The 10720-nt window shown below is 45.0% G+C and overlaps 1 protein-coding gene across 1 annotated transcript; it reads left to right on the plus strand.

The window, feature by feature from the left end:
- Window positions 1-4118: 4118 nt before the first annotated feature.
- FAM240A (family with sequence similarity 240 member A) lies at window positions 4119-9128 on the plus strand. The gene is made up of 3 exons (XM_024751475.1): window positions 4119-4276; window positions 4355-4500; window positions 8418-9128. Exons 2-3 carry the CDS (start codon window positions 4358-4360, stop codon window positions 8518-8520), a joined length of 246 nt encoding a protein of 81 aa, XP_024607243.1. The 5' UTR covers window positions 4119-4276; window positions 4355-4357; the 3' UTR covers window positions 8521-9128.
- The last annotated feature ends 1592 nt before the right edge of the window (window positions 9129-10720 follow it).

A 10720-nucleotide genomic window follows, 5' to 3' on the forward strand; every position in this document is an offset into this window, starting at 1 on the left:
CTGCTGCTGCTGCCCAATTTTTCTACATTGGTGATTTCCTCCCTACTAAGTTCTGCTCTTTGGGATCAGATCCACACACGTGCAGCCCACAGGCCAGCCTAGGCGCTCATGAGCAATTTTTAAGGATACCCACCTCTGTGGTATCCCTGGTAATTTCCAATTCCCTGGACTCCCCTTTTTCAATCCTCTGGCCAGAAACTTAGGGCTTTAGTTACCTGCTCTGCTGTCCACTTCTGGAGGCTGCACCCACAGCTGGGTCATATGCTGAGAGGACAGAGAGAGAGAGAGAGAGAGAGAAAAGCAGCGAGGGTCGGCTCCATCCAGTAGGACCACAGCTCCTCCTATCTGAGCAGGTGGGTTTTGCGTCTCTGCAGGCCCTGCTGCTGGTCAATTCCATTGCTGCTGCCAAGCTCCCTCGCCTTGGAATTTCCTGGAGACCCGCTAGAATAGGGAAAAGGAAAACTAGTGATTTCCCTCATTCTCTGAGCATCAGGAGTCTCCTTTCTTCCTAGAATCAGAGGATTGCTTGGAGCTCTCTCTGTCCACGTTCCCACTTCTGAGTTTACTGTTGACTTGAGTCTAAAGTGGGGATACCAGAATAAAAATAGAAAACTTAGCGCCATTCAATGGTAATTGGAATTCTGGCCTTCTTCTCCAATCCACCTGCTGTTTACTTCTTGGAGTCCACAAGCAGTTGCACTGAGTATTCTGTCCAGGCTTTGGAGCTACGTTCTTTGGAGAGATGGGTAGAGTGTGCTTCCTCCATTTTATCTGGAACTGGAACCCTATTTCAAACCATGATCTTTATGAAGCTTTTTGAAATGTTGTTAAAAAAAAGAAAAGAACCATGAAATAGTTGCTCTTATGAGGTGTTGGGTATGCAAGAAGTACGTTGGTGGCACACATAGTCAGCTGGGATGCAGTGAGCCACACTAGCCAAGAGTCACAGGAATAACTGATACGTCAAAATTCTTCTTAAAATAACTCTCACATTCCTCAGTTTGGGTTTAATACTCTGAGTAACCAGAGACTTAGGAGATTAAATGGTTGGCACAGCAATTAGCGCTCACGATGGACAAATGTGCCTTTGTTTCAGCTGACTCACTAACATCATTTGGCACTTGGTGCAGCACAAATGCCTCACAGATGGTGACAAGCTCAACACACTTTGTTTAACTGAATTCTGTGAAGGTGTTATACACTGTCGTTCTCTTTAAGCACTCATTAATTTTGTGAAGTAAAGTTCATAATTGTCATTGACGTTATGGCTTTTCTGGGTTGGTGGTGATTGACTGGAAGGAATACTATTGATTCTCTTGAGCTGAGTGCAGTCTGGTGGATGGTATTCTTAGCTGAACAGATACAGATGAATAGAGCCATTTATTTATCAAGGACAATCCCCTTTGTTTCCAAAGGGCTTTCCAACTATTGATATCTTCCTCATCACATTTCTGCAAGGTAGTTGTCCACATTTTAGAAGCCAGAAAACACAATGCTCCCAGAAACATGTATTACCCGTGAAGGAATGGGCTAAACCCTAACAATGAGATGCTGGGTCTCCCAGGAGGTTAGAGCTGGGGAGCTTGGATGAATCTCCAGTCCAAAGACAGAAGACAATTTTTCTCTACACTTATTTTATTTTTATAATATTTATTTATTTTATTTCTTTTATTTTTGCTGCACTGGGTCTTAGTTGCAGCACACGGAATCTTTTTGTTGCAGCATGAGGACTTCTTAGTTGCAGCACGCATGCAGGATCTAGTTCCCCGACCAGGTATCGAACCCAGGTCCCCTGCATTGGGAGCGTGGAGTCTTACCCACTGGACCACCAGGGAAGTCCCTTTCTACGTTTATTTAGGCATAACTTGTGTGTAATAAAATCCACCTGCTTTAGATGTACAGTTTGATAAGTTTTGGCAATTGTATACAGTTGTTTAACCATCATGAGAAGCAAGATACAGAACATTTCCACAACCTTAAAAGGTTCCCCAGGCCCCTTTGCAGTCATTCCCCTCCCTCACCTCGACCCCAGGCCACCCCAACTGCTTCCGTCACTCTGGTTCTGTGGGGCTCTCACCACAGGCCTCTGCACAGTCCACTTCCTGCATCCTGGGTGCTCCTACCCACCCACTCGTCCTGCATGTCCCTGCCCCTAGGAAGCACCCTGAAGCCCTCAGAACAGACCAGGTGACTCCAAGGTTCCCCTCACTGGCCCCAAAGACTTTCCCTCAATGCCTGAAGCACTACCACAGGGACCACTGCCACTTCCAGGCCAGAAACGTAATGCTTCTGAAGTAGTTTTAGGCTTTTGGAGAAGTGTCTCTAGCCACCTATGTTGTATTTGGTATTGTTAGGTGCTAAGTAATAAAGAGGATCTGAAAGGAATTTTTTTTTTTTTTTTTTTTTTTTGGGGGGCTTTGGGGGGGGGGGGGGGGGGGGGGGGTATTTATTCAATTCAATAAATATTTATTGAGCACCAGTACATGCTTTAATATATTTAAATAAAACATGGGATAATCACATTTCCTAAAAACTCTGAGGGCTTACTGCAAGGTCAGTTGGATCTCTGCTCTTTTGCCAGGAAAGTATGAGATCACTGAGTACTTCCAGGGGATAAGAAAGTCACTTTCCTCCTCCCTAGGGGACAGCTGGGGGCAGTGGGTGGGGCCTGGGCCCTGATTACGACAGCTGCCCCACTTACCAGCTGTATGACCTCGATAAAGCCCAATTGCTACTCAACTTTCTAACCTGTGGAATAGTGCTTACCTTGCAAGATGGCTGTTGCTGTGACATCCCTTTGCTCAGCCCTCACTACCTCAGCGTCCCTGGGGCCAGCTCTGACCCATGGCACAAGAGGACAGGATCAAAGACAGAGTTCTCACCTTGGCTGCACATTAGAATCACGGGGGGCGCTTTTAGAAATCCTGACCCCCAGGCCACATCCCAGGCTGATGAAATCAGACTCCCTGGGGACTGGCATTTGTTTTTTGTAAAGCTCTCCAAGTGATTCCAAGGTCAGCCAAGGTCAATAGACACTGATCCAGAAAGAAAAGAGAAGAGAAGTAGAATTATTTCATGTCTATAGAAAGAAAGTTGGGGGAGGTTGTGATGATTACTTATTGTTAATTATTACACTATATCCTATACAGTTTGAGGTTTTAGAACTACAAAAGTTCTAACCTGTGAAACAATTGAATATTCATGATCAAATTTAATCTTCAGAGAAATTTTAAAGATGAGGAGTCTGAGGCCTGGAGAACTTATTGTCAAACAGAAGGTGCATCAAGTTAATGGACAAATAGGTCTGCAGTGAATGTCTGGCTTCAAACCCCTCTCTGCTTCCACCCTGCCCCACTGCCCTTGTCAGTCCCTCTGAGAGAGCTGTGATCCAGACCTTCATGCTGATTCCAGACCCAGGTGTCCAGATGCCCCTTCAGTACTTCCCCTTGGATGTTAACGCCCAGGCAACTCAAACTCTGTCCAGCACTGCTCAAGGTCACTCTGCATGGCCCTCCTCCTCTGGTTGCCCATCTTTGCACAGGCACAGCCAGTGCAGCTCCACTGACATCCCTCACCTTTGTTTACCACGTGGTGCTGACCACCTCCGGAATGCCTTCATTACCCTTGCCTCTACCACCTGGTCATAGCTCCTCCCTGGACATTTCCAGTAGCCCACTAACCCCTTTCCCCGCACCCACTTTCACCCTCCAGCCCCTGCTTTTGACCTGTCTGCTAGACCAACCAAGGTCTAGGAGTTGGGCAGGGGTTTCTTCATGTAAAAAAGTGACCATTTTTGAGTATCTGATATGTATGATTTCACACACAAGCGTGTGCACACACACAGGCACGCACAAACCTCAAAGCTGCTTGCTCGGTTGTGTCAGATGTTGGGACCATTTTCTGTGACAAACTTCTTTAGTAAAGGGCTTGAAAACATTCAGAAGTGTGCAGCCTGCCTTCTGCCAGTTACAGTTGTGGGACCACAAGCAAATTCTATCACTCCTCAAATGTCTCACCTTTAAAAGGAGGAAGGAAATGTTGACTCATGGGGATGTGGTGATAACTAAAGACATAAAATGCCTGTCACACACTACTTGCTGATAAAAAGCCAAGGGGCCGTTCATCTGTAAGGAGGAAGGAAGGACAGAGCTATTTGCTAGGTGCCTGAGACACGCCAGGCTCCAGCAGGGAGCTTCTGCCTTCACATCCCTGGATCCTGTCAACAAACCAGTGTACCTCCCCGTGAGGTCCTGTGCTTGACCTGGGTCTCCCTCAGGTAAATAGCAGGGTCTGTACCTTCCAGAGTCCAAGAGAGCGTGTTCTACGGGGGTTCGGCTGATATTTTCTTTTTCAGGGGATGAACAATCAGTATGTCCGCCGGGAGGTCTTCTGCCGGAACACCTGTGACGAGCTCAAACGCTTCTGGGAAAGAGAAATTGGCAAACAGACTTACTACCGAGAATCAGAAGAGCATCGCCTGGGAAGAAGTGCGCTGGGAAAGTATGTGGCTTGTCTATTTTTTATTATCGATAATTAATTTTTAAAAATAGACTTTAATTTTTAGGGCAGTTTTAGGCTCACAGCAAAACTGAGCAGAAAGTAGAGCTTTCATACACCCCCTCCCCCACCATACACAGCCTCCCCTACCAGCAACATGCCCCACCAGAGAGGTGCATCTGTTACAATCCGTGAACCCACATGGACACATCATACCCACACTTACTTGTCTGTTTTTTAAAAGCAAAATTGATTTCCCCAGAGGAATGCTAGATGGGCATCCTAGAGGACATAATTATTTTGATTTTCCATGCATATGGTCCTGTCACCATCTATGGTTATGGGCAGTAATTTTAAAAATTCTTTATGACTTCCCTGGTGACTCCATGTTTCCACTGCAGGGGATGCAGGTTCAATCCCTGGTGGGGGAACTGAGATCCCACATGCCACGTGCCGGCAAAAAATAAATAAATAAATAATAACAAATTCTTCTAAGCTAACAAATGTACACTCTAGTTCTTATCTGTATAAACAGAAAAATCTCTCCTCTCTGTCACCATTTCTAGTGTGTGAGGGTTACACTAAATTTGGGGAGCAGATCAGCAGATGTATCCATGAAGAGCAATCAAGCAAAGGAGACAATGACCAATTAATTCTCAGTGCTCGTTTGGGTCAAGACACAGAACGTCCTGCATGGTGCTAGGAGGAGGGCCAATGGGCTCTCAGCCCTCTGGTGTGCATCCCTGTTCTAGCCAAGCAAGTCGAGTGGAGAGCAGTAACTCACATGAGCAGACCAGCGTTGCTGTCTCTAGGAACACTAGCACCTCACCACACTCAAACATACTGCCTCTCGATGACTGCAGGGGGTCACCCACAGAACACAGGGAAAGACAGGTCGGGCTGTCTACCCCCTCATAGGGAACAGCTCAGCCACTGTCTGTTCACTAAGACCACAGCTAGTGTGTAGCCAGTTACTGGTGGGACAGGTGTGTGCTGGCCCAACGGCAGGGCCCGTGACTACATACTGTCAGTCCACGGTTGCTAGGCTGAGAACATGCATGAACTCACAAGAGTTATATTCACTGTTACCTTCCAAAACCCCGTCCTGAGCCCTAGAGGCAAACCCAGCCTCTTCTACATGCAGAGACCTGCTCAGCCATATTCCTGGCCACAGGCAAGAAAAAGCAGACTGTCCTACCTGCTGAGGCGTTGTGTTAGGGCATCTTGTCCAGGGATTCTCAGAGAAGCTGAGTCAGGTGGCCAGTCATCTGGGGAGTCCCTGCCATCTTCCTCCCCCGAGGCCAGGCCACTCAGCATGCTGCACACCAGAGGCCACACTGAGGCCTGTGCCACGTGTGTGTCCCCCAGGGCAGTACACAGAAGGCCTCAGGTGGAGTGAAACTGACCTGCGGAAGATGCAAAAACCTTGTCTCTAAGCAAGGAGTAAGCCAAGGGGTGAATAAAATAAGCTCTGAAACAAACTGTGGTTTATTAAAACATTAAAATATATGTGTGCAGGATCTCTCCATGCACATAAAAAAGACTGCAGGAAAGACACTTTTGGTTGGTGGGGTCGCAAAGCTCTAACTTCTTATTTATCCTTCTCCTGCCTCTTCTAATCTGAACCTGGGCAGTCTGGCTCCAGAGACTCTCTGCTTCTCACCACTACTCCATGTTGTCCCTTCATAAATTGTAGAAGACAGTTCTGGTTCATTAGGTTGTTCTGAGGCTTGAATAAGAAAATGTGCCTAGAGACTTCCCTGATGGTCCACTGGTTAAGACTTTGCCTTCCAGTGCAGGGGGTGCAGGTTTGATCCCTAGTCCGGGAGCTAAGATCCCACATGCCTTGTGGCCAAAAAACCAAAACATAAAACAAAAGCAATATTGTAACAAATTCAATAAAGACTTTAAAAATGGTCCACATCAGGGCTTCCCTGGTGGTGCAGTGGTTGAGAGTCTGCCTGCTGATGCAGGGGACGCGGGTTCGTGCCCCGGTCCGGGAAGATCCCACATGCCGCCAAGCGGCTAGGCCTGTGAGCCATGGCCGCTGAGCCTGTGCTCTGCAATGGGAGGGGCCACAGCAGTGAGAGGCCCGTGTACTGCAAAAAAAAAAAAAAAAAAAAAAAGGTCCACCTCAAAAAAATCTTAAAAAAAAAACCCAGAAAATGTGCCTAAAGCACCCAGCATGGGGCAGGGCCCAGGACTCACAAATGTCAGGTCCCTTGCCTCCTCCACACTCCCACTTAATCCAGAATTGAATATAGCAGCAGCAAGATGCCAAAGGAAGAGCCCTCCGGATGAGTAGCAAGTCTCCCTGTGCCTCAGTTTCCTCCTTGTTATTTTTATCATAGAGAAACAAACACTGACAGAAGAGGGATGTTGGGGAGTTACTGCCTTTAATTAGTGGGGAGCAGTAGGTTGACAGTGTTGTTCAACTATATCCTTACTGATTTCTTGTCTGTTTTACTGATGCTTGAAATATGGGTACTGAAGATTTGCAGATCTATTTCTCTTTACAGATCTATCACAGTTTGTTTTATGTATTTTGAAGCTCTGTATTAGGTACATAAATGTTTAGGATTATTATATACTCTTGATGAATTAAACCGTTTATTACAAAACAACCCTCTTTCTCTTTGGTAATATTCTTTGCTATGAACTCTACCTTGTCTGTTGTTAATATAACCACTCCAGCCTTCATTGATTAGGGTTAAGATGGGATATTTTTCCATCTTTTTACTTTTAACCTATTTACGTCTTCATATTTAAAATGAGTTTCTTATAGGCAACATATATTTGGATATTTTTTAATGCAATCTGTCAACCTTTGCATTTCAATTGGATTACTTATGTCATTAACATTAATTGGTATGATTGGGTTTAAATCTACCATCTTGTTATTTGTCACCTTTTTCTCTCAACAGTTATTTATTCCCTTTCTTTTTCTGACTACTTTTGAATTAAACATTTTTAATGATTCCATTTAATCTCCTCTTTTGGCTTTTTAACTATATCTCTGTGTGTTATTTTAGTGGTTGCTTTAACATTTACATATACATCTTTAACTTATCACTGTCTACCTTCAAATGATAAATTATTTCCTGTAGAGGGTAAGAACCTTACAATCATCTAGTCCCATCTCTCTGCTCCTGGTCTTTGTGTTATTATACAGAGTACAATTTGACTTTCACATATGTTATAAACGCCATATTACATCATTAACAGTTTTGCTTTGAACTGATGATCTTTTTTTTTTTTTTTTTGGCTGTGCCGTGCGGCTTGAGGGATCCTAGTTCACTGACCAGGGATAGAACTCGTGCCCCCTGCAGTGGGAGCGCAGAATCCCAACCACTGGACCGCCAGGGAATCCCCATGAACCACTGACTATCTTTTAAAGAGATTTAAATAGTAAGAAAAAAAAATCATTAATACACACACACACAGATGCCCTTCCAGGTGCTCTTCGTTCCACTGTGCAGATTTCCATGTGGTGTCATTTTTCCATCTGCTTGAAGGACTTCCTTTAACATGTCATATGTGACAGTCTGCTGGTAGTGAATTCTTCCAGTTTTTGCATATCTGAAAACAACTTTATCCCACCTCTGTTTTTGAAAGATAACTTTGCTGGGTAAATAATTCTAGATTGAAGTTTTTTTCCCCCTCCTGTACTTTAAAGATATTGCACTTTCAAGGGAAATTTCAGAGAATTAAGACTAGAATAGTGCTCAAACAGAAGTAAGAGTTCAAATATGTATATATTTAAATTTGCAAGTCTTCTGCATACCTTTTAAAACCTGAACACATGCATGCACACACATGCATACACAGACACCTTCAGAATAAAAAGGAAGGAAGCTTCCCTGAACCAAAAGCCATGGAGATGAATACTCCGTTTGTGTATATTTTGTTTCTATTTTCAGGCTCAGAGAAGAATGGAAGCAGAAACTGGAAACAAAGCTGAGACTACGGAACAATTCAGATGAGACAGAAAAGCGGGCCAATGTTGGCCAAGAGCTTCACTGACACAAGAGGATACAAAGCACTGAGGTCACTCTGCCAGGACAAGCCAGTGCAAATCCCTGAGTCCCTTTGCTACACCATACAGATCCCATACTATTGTTTCCCCCACCTGTAAATCCTGTGGGGATTTACCTGTGAATCCTTCCCCAATGCTGAGTGGGAATTATTAGCCAAGGCAGTCCTCTCTGCATGGGGACCAGAATATTATCCCCAATGTGTCTAAAGACGAGATTATCTAACAGCAAAGCTTCATGCAGCATACTTTATTTCCATATAATTATCTTCTAATTTTGAAATCCCAATATTTGAAATTCTAAGCACATGAGGGGGGGATGATTTTCACGGTCATACTTTAAACATCGCACATTAGTTTTGCTCCACACTTCTCCTAGGAAACAGCACCATGTAATCCTTTCTCTTGTTTTCTTTTTATGAGAAGAGAAATGCACCTATTTGCAGAAATAAAAATATTGTAAATAGTCCTTAAAATAAGGTTTACAAATTAACTGATCTAATATTATTTTTCTTCACATGAATTTAATAGGCTTATTCAAAAACATGTTTACATAGAACCATTCAATAAGATCGGGATAATTTTAATAAAACTTGGTTGCCATGCCATCACTGGTATACATGTTCTTCATTTTGTTGCTTTCTTTTAAATCTCCACATGCTGGCACTGGTTGGCTCTCTGTCAGCTCAGCTAAAGTATATCTGGCCACCCCAACAAAGTGCTTGTCACATAGATTCTGGACTTTGAAATATCATTGTCACTGCCCAGCCATCTCTCAGGTCCCCATACAGGGTTGCTGCTTCTAAAAGTGCAAACTGTAACTAGGCCTGGTGCAACATTTCCCAACCAGGGCAAAGGAGCAGAGAGATGCTTACATGCTGTAAAGTGCTTGATGGTTGTAGGCAGTGCCTACAAAGCCTTACATATTTAAGGGGCAGCGTTACCAGGAGACACAGAGAGCAAGGCAGAGGCAATTCTGAACAGAGCAAGTGTGGTGTTCCAGTCCTCTAAATGCCCTGATGTGCCCTAAAGTGCTTCCATCCACATCCCCAGGGAGCCCAGATGGGAGCCACCAGGAGGCAAGAAGAGTTGGGGGAGCATTTCCTCAGATTCCACACTCATATGATCCAGGAAACAGGGCTTAGAGCCCTCCTTCCTGCTATGGTCTCTCATTCAACCTGAGATTCAATTCAACTAATAAACCATGAATCCCAGCTGGGTTCTTTTGAGATTGATGAAAGAGGAATTTTTGTTGGGTATAAGAGGGAAATAGGAATTAAATAGAAGGAGAAGAAAAGACAGAGCTTTCAGGCTGAGAGGCTCTCAGAAGAAAAGGCCTCCTGTGATGAACTGCAGAACGCTGCTGCTGGAATCTAAATGCAGCCAAGTGAGGCAGATAATGCATGTGAAGATTCGTTGTGCATTAATTCATTCACCGCATACCTGGCACTGTGCTGTACGACCAAATACAGCAGAGTAAACCAGAAGTGATGACTCTGGAGGCTACAGTCTAGGGAAGATGGCAGAAAAGCCAAGGCAATAAGTGTGAGGGACTAAATAGCACTGGGAGCCACAGCAGGCAAAGGTGCCAACGTGATATGGGGACCCATTCTGGTCTAGGGAGGGCTTCTTAAGAACAGGGTAGTTAAACCCAAGTAAGCATGATCCAGTGAAGGCAAGATTCAGGGCTCAGGTCCTGGGTGCCTTGAGGGAATACATTTAGCTAAGCTAGAATGGGAGTGAGGAGAAGGTGTAGCAAGAGCTGAATCTGCAGAAATCAGCATTCAGGGCCTTGCTGGATGAGCGTATGAGCTTTTCCCAAGGGCACAGGAAGCCACTGAAGGGTGTTGGCCAGGGGAGAGCCACAGTGGCCATGGTTCAGCAGGATTACTTTGCACAGGAAGATGGAAGGACAAAGGTGGGAAGTCCAGCCAGGAGGTTCTGCAGATGCCTCCCAAGGGGTAAGAAGGCCTACACTAAGTCCTCAGTGTCCTGGCAGCAGGGACTGGGGGGAAAGAGACAGGGAGAGAAGCATGAGTGCCTTTTCTCACAGTACTAGAGGCTTGAGGTCAAAGATCAAAGCGGCAGCACGGTCGGTTTCTGGTGAGAGCTCTTTCCTGTCTTGTAGATGGCCGCTTCTCACTGTGTCCTCACATGGTATGAGGAGAGAGAAAGAGAGAAAGGGAGAGA

Source organism: Neophocaena asiaeorientalis, unplaced genomic scaffold (genome assembly GCF_003031525.2).
Source record: "Neophocaena asiaeorientalis asiaeorientalis breed wild unplaced genomic scaffold, Neophocaena_asiaeorientalis_V1.1 scaffold221, whole genome shotgun sequence".
Classification (NCBI taxonomy): Eukaryota; Metazoa; Chordata; class Mammalia; order Artiodactyla; family Phocoenidae; genus Neophocaena; species Neophocaena asiaeorientalis.

Coding starts and splice junctions, on each gene's coding strand:
- FAM240A (XM_024751475.1), top strand. CDS start 4,358: ATGAACAATCAGTATGTCCGCCGGGAGGTCTTCTGCCGGAACACCTGT. Junction 4,501..8,417: donor GGAAGAAGTGCGCTGGGAAA/GTATGTGGCTTG, acceptor TTCTATTTTCAG/GCTCAGAGAAGAATGGAAGC.